This window comes from Notechis scutatus, chromosome 1 (assembly GCF_049901735.1).
Source record: "Notechis scutatus isolate UNSWTSFEM ecotype Mainland chromosome 1, rNotScu1.2, whole genome shotgun sequence".
Classification (NCBI taxonomy): Eukaryota; Metazoa; Chordata; class Lepidosauria; order Squamata; family Elapidae; genus Notechis; species Notechis scutatus.
In genome coordinates, this window is record NC_142009.1 from 27,190,323 (window position 1) to 27,209,821 (window position 19,499).

The following is a 19,499-nucleotide window of genomic DNA, read 5'->3' on the forward strand; positions in this document are numbered from 1 at the left end:
AAGAATATAAATTCTTTTACTCCCCATCATTCAGTCAGCACCCAAGAAGCTTCTTGGATGAGAAATTTTTAAGGAAAAAAACTTAAGAAAGTCCAGTTGCAGTTTGAAAAGCATCTTGGGAACTTGACTAAAAAGGAAAGTTCTCTTAGAAGTTGAATGTAATTGGAAGGAACACGGGAAAATATCCAGTTCTGTGTCCATGACAACTACTTTAGTAAGTGAAACCATCTTTAAGAGGACCTTGTTCTTAATGTCCAGAAAGATTCCTGTTAAAGTAAGCATATTGGCATTTATTGCCTTTTTTGACAAAAACTCAAGATTATCCGTCTGAATTTCATTTTATTTGCACAATAATCCTGTAAGATTAATGAGAGCAGGGGACTATCGTAACTAGGGGGGCCTTTGCATAGTTTTGTCTTTGTGCCAACTTGTACTCATTCCTGGATCAGCAGGATGTGCTTACAATCACTTATGCCCATTACATCCAGATGGGACTAGTACAATGTGCTCTGCATGGGGCTGTTCTTGAAGAGCATCCAGAAGCTTCAAACAGACAATGCATTGACAGACAGTTATATATGCTCATAGAAGATTGTATGTTTCACCTCTGCTCTATAAACCACACTGGTTGTCAGTTTGCTTCCAGGTCTTATTCATGGTGCTAATTTTAAAATTTGAATCTCTTATAAGGCCAGGTTATCTGAGGGACTGCCTTTCCCCACTTACATCAGCTTTCCCCATGAGATTTTGCAAAGGCATGCCGTAGATACCATCAACCAGGGATCCACATTTGGTGGGTCCCAGATGTGTCTTCTCTGCCGTGATGCCCACCTTATGGAACATCCTTCCCCCTGAAATTTGATTGGCTGCATCCCTTTTGAAATTCTGTAAGGCCCTCAAGATTGATTATGTGACTAGGTGTGGGGCTTCCATAGAACTGGAAAGTTGGCCAGATGGCTCCATTGTTGAGGGGGCCATTTTTAAATTTTCCCTCCACTTCAACTGAATTTGGGATCATTAGAATATTACTGCATTTTCATATATTTGTATTCACTGTTTTTTATTTTTATCTATTGTGCACCACTCAGAGTTGCCTTTAATGAAATGGGTAACTATATGCTTTTAATTTAGGAGAGCTCTCTGATCAAGGAGACTCAAACCCTGGTCACCAGGAAATTGGCAATCACTATTGTTGTGGGCTCGTTTGAATGTTGAATATAATTACTGTATTTTCTCTTAGTAATTTGTGATGGTTTCTTGAAAATGGTTTTTGACCCATTTCTTATGTAATTCTAGATGCTCTTTTTGATGAAGCTGACTTTGATGATGATGCCTATTATGCAATGCTTGGAACTCGGCCACCACTCAATATGGAAGAGCTGGGCCCTTCATATCAAAGAGCTGTTGAGCTTTTCTCCTTGTGTACTATGGAAGATCCAAGAAACCGTCCTGCAGCAGCACAAATTGTGGATGTTTTGGAGTCACAAGAGTTCATACAATAGCCAACCCAAATTGACTCCTGCATCATATGGCAGCTTCTCTGTTCTCTTCTAGAAATGTTTCTAGGTTCTAACATAGTAATATTACCTGAAAATGTTCAATACTTAGTTTCTAGTTCAAATGTATTTAAGATTAACTGGCCATTTTAAACTATTTAAAATTGCCACATTTTTTTTTTAGGTCAGGTAAATTATTTGAAACAGTACGTTTTGTTTTCTTATTGATAAGCTGATGTGAGAACATGTAGATGAGGATGACTAATTCAGTATTAACATAAATGGTTTAGTTGGAAGTGACCAAGTCCTCCAACTTCCCTTGTATTCTAGGCACGTTACTTCAACTGAATGTGACTCAGACCTAGTATTCATCATAACATGAGAATTTGCAATTCATTCAGAAAATGGCTACACATGTTGTAAAGGTCATTTTTTTTCCAATTTTCAGCAATAAATAACTGCTTTTGAGGGATGTTACCTATTGGTTTATTACAATTCAAATATACAGTATATCTTCAATGCAAATCCTCTGATACCATATTAATTTCATGTTTGTTAGTATTAACAATTATACTTCTTTAATATTAATATATGCATTCATGTGGAATCCCTTTTCATTTTCACCCATCTCGTTTCCATTAAAGAATTAATTTGTCACTTTCTAGCTTGTCTATTTTCTATTATTTTTCCCCCTTTCCACTTACTCATACCTCTCTATTAGATTCTATTTTCTTTTCCCAAGTATCTAGTTCTATCCCCATCCTCTTAGCATGTTTTCCTCTTAAAAATTCCCCTTTATTGCCTCAATCATTATATTAAATTCTATTTCCTTGTTGCCTTTTATTTTTATTTGTTGTGTCTTCCGTTCTGGTTCTTTAATTGTGCTTCCAGCTGGTTCCTCCACTTCCTGAATTTGTTTTCTTTCTGTTGCTTGTGTCACTTCTGTCTGTGTCTCCATTTCCAACTTTTCTTCCACCCTGTATTTTATTCAAAATGTCCACAATTCCTCTATTTATAGTATCTTTTATATCTTGTAATTCTGACACAATTTCTCTACATATTCCACTCATCTTTATTCTTATTTATTCCAACGTCCAGGGATCTTTGAATCCCAAAGTTAATCAGATTATTTCTTTTAAATAGTCTGAGGGCAATATGTTCGTAAATTTCTCCACCAGTTGTTTCATAATAAAATTTCCTCGAATCCAAATCAAATTCACTTCTAATCTTGTACTGAAACCTTGAGTAAGTTTTGCCTTTCTTCTGTCAGCTGGTGGCATCCATTCTGTTTTTAACCAATTTTCTCCAATTTTAAGAATAGCAGACCAAAATAGTAAAATATTTTTTAAATATATAGTTCCAGCATTTTAAAATGCCTTTCCAATTTAGTATCTGTTCATTTTAAAGTTTTAGTTTTCCATATTTCCAAATATTTGCCTCCCCCCCCCCATCTTAAAGTTTTTTTTCCCAAATGCTTGTACCGCCGCTTCAATAACTCCGAGTTCCCATTTAGATGGTCTTTTGGGGCTGAATTTAGTTAGAAAAGATTCTTCTCACTCTGTTCCACACTGTTCACTATCTCCCCTCCTGCATAGCACTTAGATAGTTATGGCTGTCCCAACTTTGTGGTGCCATTTTGACCAGCCTCTTCTCTCCGTCATGGCGTAGAGGGAAAAAGCTCTTCCACAGGAGAGTTGCGTTCTCTCCCGGGACCTCACTGAGCACCCCTCCTTGGGTTCACTGCCCCTCCCTCTGGAGCCCAGAGAAGCCAGCGCAGAAAGCGAGAACTCCGTTCTCTGCTTCTGGTCCCGTTGTGACATCAACCGGAAGTCCACTTAGGGTTATTTTCATGGCATTTCAGGGGCTACAATCCAACAATTATTTGAATTGCATTTCAGATTCACTGACACAGCAGAACAAAATGTGGAATGCTTTGGTTAATCTAGGTCTCAAACAAAATTCAGAAGAATCACGAGTGGTTTCACAGGGCAAGTAAGATAGTGCTGGTGTCCTGCTCCTAACTATATATTCCTGGTGCCTTTCATCCCCTTTCTCTTGACTTTTCTTAACTGTCACCAATGCCCATAATTTTTCTTTTACCTCCTGAACCAGTTCACTTATGCCTGGAAGTGTTTTGGTCTGTGTCCAGAACAAAACTGCTTCATTTTGTCCTATATATGAACCAAAGCACTCAAAATACACATTTTTGTTCATGTGCAAAATGCATGATATTGTAATACATAGTTTGAAATGTAACTTTACAAGAACAGTTGCTAAATATAGGAACTCGTTTCCTTGGTTTAATGGGAATTGCATTGTCTATACTGACAGCATCAGTTAATAAAACTGTAGAAAAGGGCATAATAAAGAATTGCAATGATGTCAGATCAAAAACTTAGTGCAGTGCTTTGATGTGTAATTAAGCACAGTGTATGTGTAATTATTTGAAATGATGGTTTGAGGTGTTCCTCATTTAATGTTATTATGGGTACTCATAGAACCAGGCTGGCTATGTGGATCAATCAAATAAGTTAAATTATGCCATAAACTAAGGGACAGCCACTTATGCAAGGATTTTACAAGAGGCTATTTGTTAAGATGTGGATGTATAGATTCCACAATTCACATTTCTTTTCTGTATGCTAGCAGACAGGTTATTTCGTGTATGAAGAACCACTTTATGCTTAACCAGAGATGATTGATTGGGACAGTATGTAAATTTTGTAAACAGACATTCATTATTGCAGATATATACACCAAAGAATGTTTAATAGAGAAAAATATTTATTTGAACAGACTTGGTTCAACAATGTTTAGTGCAAGAATTGCAGTTGTTGTAGACATAGCCTACCCAACCTGAAGTCGCCTCCAGTATTTTCAAAGATAGTTTCAGCAGTGCTTCCATGAACAGGTGCAAAAATAATTTTAAAATATTAGTTCACAGCAGCATTACATTATTATTTCCTCTAAAACAATTGCAGCCTTCCAGATGTTGCTGAACAGCCAGTCAATATAATTATTGATAAAAAGTGCTGGAAATTAGCTCAGGAACATCATGTAGCTTAACACAGTTTTCACCCCTGCTTATTCAGTCTCAGCACTGAGTTTCTTTTACTAAATCTATCATCAGTCTCCAAGAAATGAGTATTTTCTAGAATATACTGAAGGCGGTACCAATAAAGACCCTAGAGCAATTAAAAGTCATAGTTCTTTGTAAAATTTTACAATCAATTTCAGAATTTAACTTTAAAAACAATTCACATACCAAATACATACCTGGTATGCTACTAACTCAAATTTACATTAACACATAAAACAATGTCGTAACAGCACTGACTACATTTTATAAAATAGCCCTTGCTGAAAGAGGTGGGCTCATTAGCTCTTCATTGCACTTGTACAAATATAGTCTTAGCTAATGAAATTATAAACAAGGAAGTTGGGTATTTTGCAATATTTTGCTGCAAATAGCTTTCCATCTGGTGTTGGATCTGAAAAGGCGATTTCATTGATGCTTAAGTAACAGCCAAATAAAAAAGTTTGCCTGGAAGAAAAATTAAAAGTATCAAAGCAGAATAAGAATATAATTGTCCTTTTGTATGTCGTTATCTATGTTTACTATATTTACTTAATAAAAGTTTAAATCGACTATTACAACATTCACAAAAGAAATACAAATAGCTCCTGACTTACAACAGTTCATTTACTGACCATTTGAAGTTACAATGGCATTGAAAAAAGTGATTTATGGCTGTTTTTCACACTTTATGGGTGCTTGTCAACTGGTTCATATTTATGACGGTTGTAGTGTCCTGGGGTCACATAGTCGCCTTCTGACAAGCAAAATCAATGGGGAAGCCAGATTCACCTAACAACTTCTCACTAGCTTAACAACTGCAGTGATTTGCTTAACTGAGGCAAGAAAAGTCATAAAATGGGGCAAAATTTACTTAACAAATGTCTCACTTAACAGGTTTTTGGGGCTCAATTCTAGTCGTAAATCGAGGACTACCTGTATCTGAAAACAAGACTGTTGTGTCATATTTGTGGTGTTACAAAATCTTTAGACCAGACCCAGCACTACTTCCTTACCTCATCACATCCACCAAACGGCTGGCAATGTGCTTCCTCCGCACCAGACTGAACACCCAGATTCGGCTAATCCCGCAGTAGACCTTTTCTGGCTTTGTTGAGCAACACCAAGCACGCTGATGCTCTGGGTTGTTTTTAGTAGGGGACTCCACTGTTAGAGGCTCTGAAAGCACACGGAAAGCCTGCACAAAAGAAGGGTCACCTTCAATAGTACTTAATTGATTTTAAAGGATGGTTGACTGGGCTTTAAAAATATATATATATATTTGCACCCCAAATTTGATATGGCACATGTTGGGCTGCATCTATCAAAGCGTCCTCTTTACAAATTGACCAAGTACACACATCTTTGAAAAAAATTATCTTTATAACATCTTCACACAGTGCTGAATGTCACAACTTTGGGTAAAGACAAAAAGTTATCCATGTTGAGTGACTCATGAACTCTTGATAATTCCCTGCTTGATTGTTTCAATCAGTGTCCCATACTCTGCTTGTAGATGAGTCCACAGTCGTTCTATTATTTTGTGAAAGACTCTTGAGAAGGAAGCTCATGAGGGTGGAGGATTTTGCTAGGACTGGAGATGCCCCAGTGCCTTGCAGACTTTTTAAAGCAGGGGTGTCAAACTTATGGCCTGGATGCATCGCGCGCTGGCCATGCCCACCCCGCTTTTAGCAAAGGGGGAAAAAGTCACAATATGCAACATGATGATGCGAGTTGAGACCCCCTGTTTTAAAGGAATGACAGGTCATCCACTGAAAACTGGCTATCTGGATTAGGATTTTCATGCTTCTTGAAAGAAGGGAGAGGGAAACTGGTTTCAGAAATTGCACGGAAGTTGAAGTGTTTGCCAACGAGGCAGCAGCTCACCCCAGCATAAGCTACCTCGAAATCTCAATCCAAGGTGTGGATTTGATACTAAGCAACCATTTTTCTCTTCCTATCGCTTATGGAACAGGGTAATGCAAAGATCCAAAACAAGAGATCTTCTTTTTGTAGCTTTGCAAAAACACGGAGACCCTTTCTTACTAACCTCAACAGAGTAAATCAGTAGATAGACTTCATGCTTGAGTAGGGGGTTGGACAAGAAGACCACTAAGGTCCCTTCTAACTATTATTCTGTTGTTCTTTTATTTCTTCCTGCTGGACTGTTAAGATTCCGAAAATTAAAAACAGTCAACCTTTGTCCAATAAGACATCCTCTACCAGATGTTAGGTAGATCAATTTCTTGAAAACGGTATCAAATGTTTTAATATATCATTACTTTCAAAAGCTCATAAAAGCTCCTGTAGATACATCACCTTCATTTTCCATTGTTTTTGCGTGTGTGTGTGTGTGCATGTGTGTATTGTACGATATAAACATACTTTACAAATCAAGCTTAAATATTCCAGGTATACTGTTTATTTGAAATAATTAACATGTTATTGTTATTTCATGTGTGTTGTAAGATTCTATTTTAAAGAAGGTTTAAGTTGTTTTAAGTAAAAAACAATTTAAAAGGACCCGATTCAAACCACTGAACTTGGTCATCACTATATGAACAATTATGGACTTTCCCACCCATTTCAGAACAAAGGTATGTCTTTCAACCATAGATTTTTCATTTAAGTACAAATTGCTTACCTGCCTGACTGGCTCAGCAATTAAGCAGCCAACTATCTTTTTTTCATTGGATACAAACAAGTATGTTTTAGTCTGTGATGAATCAGTCTGTACCACATGTTTAAAACCAAGTTCATTATCTACAAGTTTGCGTATATCATCACCCTACATAAAAAAAGAAACCCACAGTAATTTAGTTACATAATCAGTTTGGTGTCAACAGGCAACAATTAGTTATAAAATTATAAAAAGTGCATTTTTTGCTGGAATTCTATTTGGCCACCAAGATTTTTGGAAAGCAGTAAGCATTGGATATTTTGTTAACATCAAAAATAGGTGGCTGTAAAGTTACTTCTAAAAACTGAACACAAGCTATTTTGTTCATAACATTTTTTAAAATTCATACCATGCAATATATTTAGTAATAAAAGATAATTCCAGAAATTATTACAAAATTCAGAATATTTCCTTTTGTAATTTCTTAAATTACAAGATTTAACTTGGGCTGAAAGTTATTTAACATTTGGAAGTGCTGTATGGATACATTTGCCCCTTAAAATGTGAGAATTAGGGAACAATCCTGAAACTGATCAGTAACTTTGACACAAAAAAAATAGGAATAAGGTTAGAAAAACTCAAGTGCAACACCTTTTTGATGATGTATTTTGGATCATTCTGTAGAATCAAGATAATTTTTCCATCCCAGAATTCTGCAACTACATGTTCATTCTTCCAGCTCTACCAAAAAAGGGCAAAAGGAATATGGAAAACAGATTTAGATTAATACATTTAGCTATGAATAATAAAAAAAAAAGAACAGACTCTATGGTGTATCTAACTTCTGTCTTACTGTGTATTTTATTCCCTCAATAAATCTTTGATGATACTGGACATGATGTGCTTCATCCTCTGGGTTGGCAACTGAATAAACCATGCCACATGATTTGCAGATGGTGGCACCGATATGTTTTTGTCCAGCGTCCTATAAATGCACAAAGTGTATTAACATGTCATATTGTCCAGTCTTGGACATTAGGAGAGACCTTTTAGCACTTTAATATGCACATTCAAAAACAAAATGTGGCATGTCTGTCAGCTTTGTAAATGATGGCTGAAAGAAGCATACTCACAATGATCATTTGATCCTTTAAACCTTTGGCCAGTACTTTTGTTTTCTTGTTGATTTTTAGTTTGGAGGGAGACTTCTGCCTTACTGGATTCAACTCAACATGGGATGATGGTTGTTCATCTGGAAGAGTCTGTAAGCTGAAACAAAGATACAGTATTTTCACCTTACCAATAAAGATTCATAAATATACAGACATTTCATTTCTTAAGACTAACATTAGGGCTATAAGGCCAAGAAATCAACAAATTTTCTCCCAGCAGAAGCCATGTTAATTTTGAATGTTGCAACATGGACTTTTACATTTAAGAAATCAGTCCCACTAGACCTTGCACTCTTTTAGACTACAACTCTCACCCCTTGATATTGGCAAATGCTGATTAGGGTAATAAGAATCAATATCCAAAATATAACAGGGAAATAACGGATTGCTTACTTGCTTCAATGACTGTGAACAAGAATTCTAGGGTATCCTTCTATATCTTCAGTTCAAATACAGGTGCCCATTTCTTAAGGGTAATTTTCATTGTTAATGTGTTCCTAAGTGCCATGTCACATGATTGCATCACTTGGTGATGGCAATCCCTGCCAGTCCCCATTGCCATTGTTAAGTGAATATCATGGGTCATTTAACAAGGATCATTTCCTGTTGGCTTCCCACAAGCAAAGTCAATGGGGAAACCAGCAGGAAGCTGCATGTCCCGGGTGGCTTGCAAGCATGCTGGGGGTAGGCAAGTGGCTGCTGCTGCATGTAGCACAAGCAAGGCTGCGAAGGGCGGGGAGCTGCTACACAGTGTGGGAAGGTACTGTAGTGTGGTATAATCATGACCATGCAGGTGTGTGCTATAGAGTGCAGGAGGGCAGCATATTGCAGGTGGGATCTCGTATTCCATAACTGGATCCTCAGGAGAAAAAACAAACAAACAGCAAGACTGCTAACAACTTGGAACCTTCCCTGCCAGCTTTTCCATTGACTTTGCTTACAGCAAGGAAGCTCACAAATGGCAATCATATTACTGCAAGACATTGCAACCATTGTACGTGTGGGCCAGTCATGTGATTGTGGGGATCCTGCAACAGTCAAAATTTCAAAAATTGTTCATAGGTATCACTTGTTCAGCACTGTCATAACTTTAAACATTTGTTGACCGAGTTGTTGTTAAAAGAGGACTTCCTACACAATATTCCTGTAGCTATTTCTTCTATTTTATTTGTACGCTTCCAGTGAGGCAGCCTAGGCTGATATGCACAATGGCCAAGGCACCAAGTTGATTGGAATTCCAAAAGGCACCTCAATTCTAGTTTAACACTCTAATATAATGGCATATAAGAATGCAGGAAGAGAACTCTTAACAACTGCCCTACAATCTTATTTTTTTTAGCATGTTTTGACTGGTTGTAGTATAGTTAGTACATGGGCAAAGTATCATTTTAGTTTGATGAGTATCAATATTTTATTGATCAGTTTGAAATATTTGTATTCTTTTTAAGCAGAAATTATTTATGACTAACCGATACTTGTCCATAATTGTACATGCCAGATGTGCTGTGTCTATATAATAATGACAGTACTGCTCTCTCTACTTTGAGTGATTAACAAAACCAAATGATGTAATGCAATCTTCTGTTTGTTTTGCCTCTAATAAGCAAGCTTTGCTGGTCCTATGAGCTTAAACTTCAGTATGGAAGCATAGCCTGGTTCATAAGCACGGTTCCTCAGATATAGCAAATTGCTTATTGAGATTATTCAAGGACAATAATATTCAATAAAGAATCTTTATCCTTTGGCAACCTGAATTGTGATGCCATCAACAGCTAATTAGGTAGCAAAATGCCATTACTTATTATTTCAAATTCAGTATAATTTATGATAGCAGAAATTTTCCATAATATTGTAAGGGGCCATTGAAATAATCTTGAAGAAGGAATTTAGAAGTTGCTACCTCAATAACAGCTGCTGGAGTTTAGGTTAGCTCTGAAGTGTGTGTGTGTGTGTGTGTGGTGTGAGGGAGGCCAGAGAGTATGGGAAAACTCCGATTCTCTGGCTTATAAAAGGACTATAAGTAATCCTCGACTTACAACCATTTGTTCAGTGACTGTTCAAAATTACGATGTGCTAAATTCATGGGAGTTCCAGCTACCCCTGAGATCACAATAGTGATCTGGACGCTTGGTAACTGGTTCACGTTTGCAACCAGCTACAGCACCTTGCAATCACACCGTCAGCACTTGCAACCTCCCTTGCCTGCTTCCCCAGAAAGTCAGTTGAGAGGCTGGCAGGGAAGGTTGCAAGTCACTGCGGTCAGTTTCACCTACTCTTTGTGCTTGCACTGCACTGACCATTCACGCACCTGTGCAATCTCCACAATCCTCACTGTGCCTCCTTCACATACTCCCAACCTGCACTTCTTGTGCACCCCTTTCTACCTTCCCCAAACCTCCCTTGCACTGCCTCCCTCCGCCACCCAGCTTCAGATGCTTACCTGCCTGCTAGCCTAAGACTTACTTCTTGCTGTCTTCCCCACAGATTTGTATGTGTGAAGATGGAAGTTGCCTTGCCCAATGACTGTAGGATTTGGTTAACAATGGTAATTGCAGCTTGCAGTGATTGCTGTTGCTAAGTAGTGTGATTACGCTTTATGACCACATCTCTTAGAGATGGAAATTCCAGTCCCAATTGCCATAAGCAGGCATGATATTCTGCTCTGAAAAAAAAAAGAGACCCCCCCCGCCGCGCGCCCGGGGAGCGCCCGCTGCTTTCCCTCGCCAGGGCCGGGCGGTGGCGTGTTGCACGGAGACTGGTCTGTGGCTGGCCCAGCTCCCTTTTCCTGCCGCTCAGCGGCCTCCGCTCAGGTATCCGGCTGGGGCTGTCAGGAGTTGCTACCGCCGGCGCAGCTCCACGCGGCTCCAGTCCCGCGTTGCCTCGGGAAGGGAAAGGCAAAACCAGGAGCCGCTGCTGCCGTTGCAAAGCGCCGCCACGGCTCTTCCTTTTTGCCTTTCCCTTCCTGAGGCAATGCGGGACTGGAGCTGCGTGGAGCCGCGCCAGCAACTCCTGACTCGGGGCCTCCGAGGGGAGGGGAAGGAGGAGAAGAAGGGGTGGGGGGAAAGGGGGGGCGATTCCCAAAAAAATCGGAATTCCGATTTTAATCGGAAGAATATCATGCCTGCATAAGCCAAGGACTTACCTCCATAGGAAATTCTTCATCTGCATTATATAATTACTGAGAATAATTACAGAATGGACATACCTTTTTTTGTTGCTGGAAAATGTTCTGAACAAAGAATGGACATTGTCTGCCAAAAATGATATTGGAAGAAAAATAATTTCTTTTATTATAAAATGAAATTTATATCCACCCATTTGCATTATTCATAACACTGTGCTTTAGATCTCAGAAGGAAGAACTTAAGCTATTTTTAAGGATCAATATAGCTTGACCACCAAGTCATAAACCTGCTAGATTTCAACTGTCACTTATAATAAGCTCTTCTCCTGCAGTAGATGGAGCACATAGATATCAGCTCCCCTCCTGAAATTTAAGAGTGAAAGAAACCAGGTTTTCATGCCAAAGGAATATCAAGGTCAGAAGGCAACGGCTAAAAATATCCATTCCCAAGGTCACACCAGATAATATACAAGACTTGGAAAGAGCTGATCCTGTTCCATCTGATCAGATTCTGATAAAATGATCTCTCATATAACCAGATATATGTCAAACCTTAAAGGTGGCAATTGGCACCATGAAATGCACCTGGAGGCCAACTGGTAAACAATGGGAGATTATAATTTAGTTCAGAATCAAAGGTGGTATTATTTCCCTAGAATCATCTGGCCTAAAAATCCAAATCTATTGTCTTGGAATAATTAACTTTACTGCCCAGACGCTCACAATCACCTGGAAATGATTTAGGATTCTTGTGACATAATTTGCCTGGCTTTGGCCTGAGACATATAGCTGTGAAGCATAAAACATCTTGATAGTGAATCCTATGCCAATTGATGACCAGTAGTAGTTTCATGTAGAAGTTAGGAAACAGTGGAGAAAATGAGAGGCTGGGATACTCCACAAGAGAGATAACAGTGTCCAGTTGGAACTAGCTCCCAGTGGGAAGGAGGGAACCACTACAACATGATGCTTTCTATTCTAAATCTGTGGTCCAGAAGAACATGATCATCTATGGATGCTAAGAGTTCAATGAGGACCAGGAATGTTGCCCTGCCCCATTCCTGGTCCCTTAAATATTCATAATCATTGTTTATAGGATCACCTATAAATAACTTACAGGAAGAGGTAATATGTTTGTTTGTACTGTCAGATGGTTTCTTTGAGTTTTCCTCCAAAACCTGTAAAAAAAAAGTTTTTTATACAAACTGAAGTGTTCCTCGGCACCAATTCTATTGGGATCTTGAGCCCTACAAGTTATGAAAATATATGTTCTGGAAGTGGAAAATTAAACTATAATTAATAAATAGTCAGTACAATGTATGAAATTATTGAGGCAAATGTCATAAAAGGCTATTAAATGATCATGTGTTATTCAATAATTATAAGCTACACAGAATTTTAAAGAATGAATCTACTGGACATATAACACATTCAGTTCAATGGGAGAAACACAAAAAGTAGATTCAAAGAATAGTGGGAAAAGCAAGGCGTTCAAGGAGTGATTCACTAATGAAGCATGGATAGGATTTGGCAAGGAAATCAGAAAAATAATACAGATGTAACAATACAGTGTTTTGCCACAACAAAGGAAAAGAGGATTATGGCTAAAAATATACCCTTTACACATCTGTGTAAGTGTAACAGGATGAGCATTTAAACTTATTTTTATTTATTTATCTACTTATCAACTTATTTATCATATTTTTGAACTGCCCATCTCCTGCAAAGAGGGACTTTGGGCAGCATACAATAAAACAAATAAAACTTACAGCTTAATTTTGGAATATGGTAAAGGATTTCTGGTTGACGAAGAGAAACAGTACCTTATGGGACAGAGCTGGGCAGCTTTTGCTGCTTGGAATTATGGAAAATATCTTACAACTTTTGAAATAAATAGGAGAGAGAAAATTGCCCAACTGAATTGGAATTTCTATTGTTCTGTCTCCTTTGCTGGATAACTAATGGCCATTTTTATATGCTTCTTGGGGAATTTAGCAAATTAAAATAACTCAAAACCAAATGATCACTTCAGGAATAAAGTATCAGGAAAATAAGATATTTTGTTGTGTTGATCTTTCTTGGGTGGAGAAAAGAAAAAGAAGAGTAATTGGTGATCACTGATATTGTAAGTGGTTATCCTAACCAAAGACAGTACTCAAGTAAGTGGATTCAATAATGGGATAAGTACTCAAATAACATATTCCCATTGACTCAGGATTTAGTCTATTAGTTCTTTCACATCACAAAAGTATACTGTATCTATGTATGTTGTGAGAACAGGGGGATCTAATCTTGCTTACTTCTTTCTTGAAAGTGATGTATTTTTTATAAATGGTAATCAGAGAGTGCAAAGAGAGGTTACAAGAGCTGGGGAAATATTTGTATATGTTCAGATATAGACCTTGGTAATACTTAGCTTGAGTTTTAATAATATAAAGGCTTCTCTTGCATTTTTTTCACAACTGGAAAGCAGCATCTCCTTTCAAGTTCAAGCTGCTTTCATTCAACATGTGTGAAATCTTCCTGATAATTTTTGTTGTACAAGATATAATATCCCACAGAACAAAGCAGCCCCATAGAAAACTATAAGAGTATTGTTAGGGGCAAATATATATATCTCTCTCTCTCCTAATACTGAAAAACCATTGTGAATAAAGAAAAACATGAAGTACATTCATATTATAGTTACAGAGATTCAAGCTTATGACTACAGTTAATATATTAAAGTGGCTGGTTTGATAAATGGCTTTTCCTGAGGGAGAACAAAGAATGTTACCAGAGAAAATAGATTATTTCCTTGCTTACTTAATTTTTAAAAGGACTTACCAAACCTACCTAAGGCAAGTAGTATTTTCCCAATCTCCTATTAACCTGATAAAATCTAACAATCAGCCATGAAAATTGGGTGGCTGAAAGGAAGCAAAGTCATGTATATTTGAAAAGTTCATCTTTTTAAATTGTATTCATGGCTTCCAATAGAAAAGAATTCATGGCTTGATCATGAATGGGTCATTGCTGAATTAAATTCTCTATCTGCTAATTTCACAGAGTACGGTCCTGTTCATTCCAGCTTCTTTGAGAAGCCAGCTAATATTGTTTAGTAATAAAAACTAACAATTAACTCATTTTAACAAGAGGGTACGTTCAAATATTCTTAATAGTGATGGATGCAATATGTAAGAGCTCAAAGGAACATGAATGAAGCCATTGTTTTAGATCAAGGCTCTTCAAACTTGGCCAGTTAAAACTTGTGGACTTCAACTCCCAAAATTCCTGAGCTAACATGACTGGAGGAGAAATTCTGGAAGTTGAAGTCCACAAGTCTTAAAGCTGTCAAGTTTGAAGACCCATTTTAGACATTGCTCAAGTCTAGGTCAAGCCTTTTTTTTTTTAAAGTTACCAGAAGAATTGTATTTTAATCTATAACAGCCTGTTAACAATAACCCAAGTTGCTATATTAGTGAGATAATTACTTTTGAAAATGTCTTTAGGGTGAATCATCGGTTTAAAGGCTCTTAGAAATATTTCATATGTCCTCAAATAGATTCTGTACATGGAGAACAGGACTTCTAAACTTGCCATACCTTACATATGGTGATGCCAGGTTTAACCTAACTGATATCTATCCAGCTTTGATAATCTGTTTAATTTTCTATAGCTCTGATAAATGAATGTTTTTCAGTCAGTTTTAACATAGTTTTTGTTAATTGTTTTATTTGCGTTGTATTTTATTATTCCTGTTTTTGTTAATCGAGTTTGGTTGCATCTTAAACTAAAAGCAGTGTTAAAAATAAATATATGAAAGTTTGATTTGTAGTGCTTCTGTTAAAGTAGCATAAAGATAGGGCTGAAATTAAGCAGGACTATGGGGTCTTTCAAAACACTCTGAAATTCTTAACAACCCGAGATATTTGTTAAACTACATATTAGATGACCTTTCCAAATAAATCGGTCTATCTACATTAAACCCTCAAGGGTCTGCAAGAGACAACCCCTATCTTTATGCTAATTTGAAAGAACATGCAGGACTATAAATCAAAGTCACTGAATTAAGGAATCTAATCTTTTCAATCAAACTTACCAAATTACTAATAAATTATACATACCTCTTTCCCAGCATCAGTTTCTTTCTGAGCTGGGGACTCCAAAGAACCAGAGTGAGGAATTTGAAGAAGCCTAGAATTTGGTAATGATTTCACGTCACCCAAAGGGTCCTTAATATGATTTTTATTACATGTCAGTGTTTTCTTATCCTTGATATCAATATTTTCTTTTGGGGATACATCTTCTTGGTTTTCTTCCCTGCCAGTTTTAGCTGCTTTGCTTTCAGAAGATGAGTGCATTTTAGTATTTGTGAGAAGATTGTCCTGCTTCTTGCTTTTTGTGGTATTGTTAATAAATTGGAGATATCTTGGTGGTGAAAACATCTTCTTAGACTCACAGTTCCCTCTCTTTCCAGTGGCAAAAAATGCTGCCCCTGTCTGGAGTTTTAACATAGGTTTGAACTTCATGGTTAGAACTCTAGAAGGACCTTCTATTTTCTTTTCTACAGCATACATTTTATTCTCCTTCCCCTTAGGCTTAGGTACAGCCATTTCTATTTTAGCTTTTTTGGTATTTCTTGATAAGGTCTTGGCCTGCTTGGAAACAGCTGAGCGTTTGGAAGTTTGAAGATGTTGAATCTTCGCCTGTAACACTTCTGTCTTGTTAGCAATAGGTAAGTTTGCACAATCATTTCTGGAATTTATATGACAGTCTTTTGCTTGTTTTCTTTCTAGTATACTTTGAAATGTATTTACTTTACTGTAAAAGGAATTGATTGGCACAGTGGAATTATATGTAGTGCCAGATACTGGAGATGTTCTCTGCAGGAATGCATTTGATTTTACTTTTGGTGCATCTGCTGTCTGCGATGGTGAAGTATTAAGTTTCTCCAAGCTGGTTGACCTTTCAAGCAAGTTCTGGTTTTCTTTATCTTGGAAATGAGAAAGTTTTTTTGCTGAAGATGCTTCTTCTGTGAATTCCATCCTCAGCCTTTTCACTGGAGTCTCATTTACCAGCTGCAAACTATAAAAAGTACACATTTACCTATCTCAGAACTAATTCAGCAACCTTACTGTATTATAGCTTTAAAAGAATATTTATTACTTAAAGGGTTTTCAATCTATGACATTAAAACAAAACTTCTATTGAATGTACTTTTTTTTAACTGAATATGAATTAAAATCATTACTGGGTCTGAGGCATCTTAACATTGTTCCAGTCTAAACAGGGGAAATGTAAATTTAGCTCAATTTTTGCCTTAATTTGGACAATAAAATATTAACTATGAGGAAGAATCTATCAGTTTAATGTTCTTTATATACTTAACAGTAAATGACTTCATATACTACAATTCTGATTTGTAGCTTTCCAAAGTAAATTGAGATATTTCAAGTTTATTTTAAAATACTTCTAGTAATAAGTAGTTCAAGAGTTTCTCTGGAATAGTCTCTTATTCAATTGGACATTCAGGAAGATGAAAAACGGGACTGTTCCAAAAGGCAGATTCAGTCATCTCTGCTTCTATTTTTGTGTTGTTTTATTTTTGAGTTGTTTTATTATACTTTAGTTTTTATGCCTATTGTGGATATTTTAAATTATTTTCAATTGTACTGTGTTAATTGATGAGAATTGATTATAGTGAGATATAAATAAAATAAAATAAAAAATACAGTATATCCTTATAACTGACTTTTAAAACTCACCTATTATAACAGCGTTTTCTTTTTCTTGGAGTAACAGCTGCCATAATCTGAGTAGAGCCTGTAAGTTGCAAATGTATGCTTTAGAAAGTGAAGTTTTTCATTAGATTTAAAATTAACAAAGCTGGCACAAGAGTCTGAATCTCTCACTTGTCCTTGCTTGCCTTTTTCTTATGCCAATTTATACTGCCTTCACCTACAGAGTAGCAGTTAATTTGATGTATTTATCACTTCTAATAGCAGTTTCATCATACTTGGTTAAATATAAGCATGCCAAAACAAATTTCGATGGTAAAGCACCTACTCTGCAAGAATAAGATTTCAGCTTTAATCTCTGGCATTGCTACAGTTGTGAAAAATGTCTAGGGAGAAGCCAGTATAAATAAACCAATAATCTGACTCCAAAGAAAAAACTTCACATTGTAGACATTCTTCCATTCAATATATGTTGAACTGTAGCTTTTTGGCAGAGCACTGTTTCTAAACATTCATGATTGGTCTGAATATGACATGTCTGTAAGTTTTGAGGACCAGTAAGAAGGCACTATTCTATGAGTCTCTTGAACCTTGGACAACAACACTCTATATTTCCCAGCTGTCATAGCTGTGCTGAGGGCAGCTGGAGCAGCAGGAATTGAAAACATCTAAAGGCATTGCTGGTGAGAAGGACCAAGATATCACAATTCTTATGAAAACCCCTGGAAAGTCCTGTTTTTTCCCCAGGCTATTATCCTCTCACCTAATATACCCACTACTTATATATTAAACAAAATCACAGTGGAATATATGTCCATGTCATGCTGCAGAATTAATAATAGAAAATAAGGTTGCAGGTGAGAGATGCCTAATTTAGGATGTCAAAAGATATTAACCACCCTGCCTAAGCCTCTGTCTTGCCTACATCCCCCACCCCCCACCCCAAAGCCTCAGTTTTTTTTAGACAGGGAGGTTGGCTTACTGAGTAACTTGAAATTTCCTTTCCTGGCCTTTTCTAGGAAGCAAAATCAAACCGACGAGGAAAAAGCAAGGAACGTAAAGATACTTTTAGGAAAGCCGCAATCTAATCCAGGGTTTCTGATCCGGGTTCAGAACTCCTGAGATCTCTTCTCACTTTTTCCAAGGAGATTTTTCAGGGCTGCAAAAATCCGGACGGCCATTACAGAGCCACGAAATGGCAGAGCGGTTCTTTGTTCCCACCCAGCGATCATCCGGATTTTTTGCAGCCCCCGATCGCCTCATAGAAACACAAGGCAGTACATGCTCTGAAGTCATTCTCAGAATTTCTCTTCCCTGCCCGTTTCAATCCCCGTCTCCCTTCCCCCGATACCTAAAAACCCGATCACTTGATCATCCCTCCGTACATTACCTCAGTCAGGAGAGAGCCGGGAGGAAAGAAAAAAAATCCCACCGTGAAACGACTCCGATCGACCTCAGACACTGACTGACGCCGTTCGAATTTGCTCCCGCGCGCGCCTTAGCGCCTTCTATTTCCTATTGGTCGGTTCCTCCGTTCCTTAACGATAATTGGTTAAATTGCTAGCCAATGCCTATGCTAGTAAGCTCAAGAGGCGAGGTAAGCAGCTCAGCTTTCCCGTGCTCTTCGCCAGCCTATCAACGGTGAACGGAGCCGTATATTGTAGTTACCGTAATAAGAACAGTAAAGCGTATTTTGGATGTTATCTTTCGGTCTTCAAATTCAGTTGCACAAGTAATTCCGAAATCAGTTGTCTATAGACTAGGGGTCTTCAAACTTGGCAAGTTTAAGACTTGTGGACTTCAACTCCCAGAATTTCTGAGCTAACATGACTAGAGGAGGAACTCTGGGAGTTGGTAGGAAAACAGGGTGGGGGATTTTCCTGCAATTTTGGGGGGATTTTCCCGCACTTTTGGGGGGATTTTCCCAGGGTCTTTGCTGCTTCTGCTTTTGGCTGCATGCAAGGAAAGCAGCAAGTCTTTCTTTCTTTCTCCAATCTCTGCCAGAAATGAGTCTTTGGGACCCCGCAAGGCATCCGGCTCCAAGAGGCTGCCCCGGTGCAACAAGTCTCACAAACAAAGACTCATTTCTGGCGCAGTTTGGGGGAGAGAAAGAAAGACTTCTGCTGCTTCCCTTTCTCTGCAGAAAAAGCAGAAGCAGCAGAGACCTTGGGAAAATCCCCCAAAAAATCTGCAGGAAAATTCCCCACCATTTTCTTACTGATCGATCATTCTTTATTTGGGATCACAGGATACCGTCTCCAGCTCCATTCTCGGGTGGGGGGCCTTTTGGC

At 37.7% G+C, this 19,499-nt stretch overlaps 2 protein-coding genes across 3 annotated transcripts in view; one reads left to right on the forward strand and one right to left on the reverse strand.

Moving 5' to 3' along the window:
- The window catches only part of PBK (PDZ binding kinase), a 5,128-nt gene extending 3,153 nt beyond the window's left edge, over positions 1–1,975 (forward strand). Inside the window, exon 6 of the mRNA XM_087951469.1 lies at positions 1,297–1,975. Within this exon, the coding sequence (XP_087807595.1) occupies positions 1,297–1,502 (206 nt within the window). The 3' untranslated portion in view covers positions 1,503–1,975. The remainder of the gene's footprint in view (positions 1–1,296) is intronic.
- Positions 1,976–4,249: 2,274 nt separating this feature from the next.
- On the reverse strand, positions 4,250–17,590 carry ESCO2 (establishment of sister chromatid cohesion N-acetyltransferase 2). 2 transcript variants are annotated; one of them, XM_026671544.2, is made up of 10 exons: positions 17,236–17,590; positions 15,595–16,555; positions 12,606–12,666; positions 11,570–11,615; positions 8,326–8,461; positions 8,046–8,177; positions 7,844–7,933; positions 7,217–7,360; positions 5,589–5,770; positions 4,250–5,040 (listed from the first exon to the last, which is right to left on the reverse strand). In XM_026671544.2, the coding sequence occupies exons 1-10, from the start codon at positions 17,277–17,279 to the stop codon at positions 4,908–4,910; spliced, it is 1,929 nt and encodes a 642-aa protein (XP_026527329.1). In that variant the 5' UTR covers positions 17,280–17,590; the 3' UTR covers positions 4,250–4,907. The 2 variants fall into 2 exon arrangements, with proteins under 2 accessions (XP_026527329.1, XP_087815724.1); XM_087959598.1 differs by having other exon boundaries at positions 15,595–16,548; positions 17,236–17,293.
- Positions 17,591–19,499: the final 1,909 nt, after the last annotated feature.

Bases quoted from the DNA above. Each gene is read 5' to 3' on its own strand.
- ESCO2 (XM_026671544.2), bottom strand. From the start codon at position 17,279: ATGGCAGCTGTTACTCCAAGAAAAAGAAAACGCTGTTATAATAG. The intron at 8,178-8,325 runs GTGAGTATGCTT...GTGCATTTATAG, and splicing joins TAAAGGATCAAATGATCATT to GACGCTGGACAAAAACATAT. The intron at 7,361-7,843 runs GTGTTGCACTTG...TTTTTTATGTAG, and splicing joins CAAAATACATCATCAAAAAG to GGTGATGATATACGCAAACT.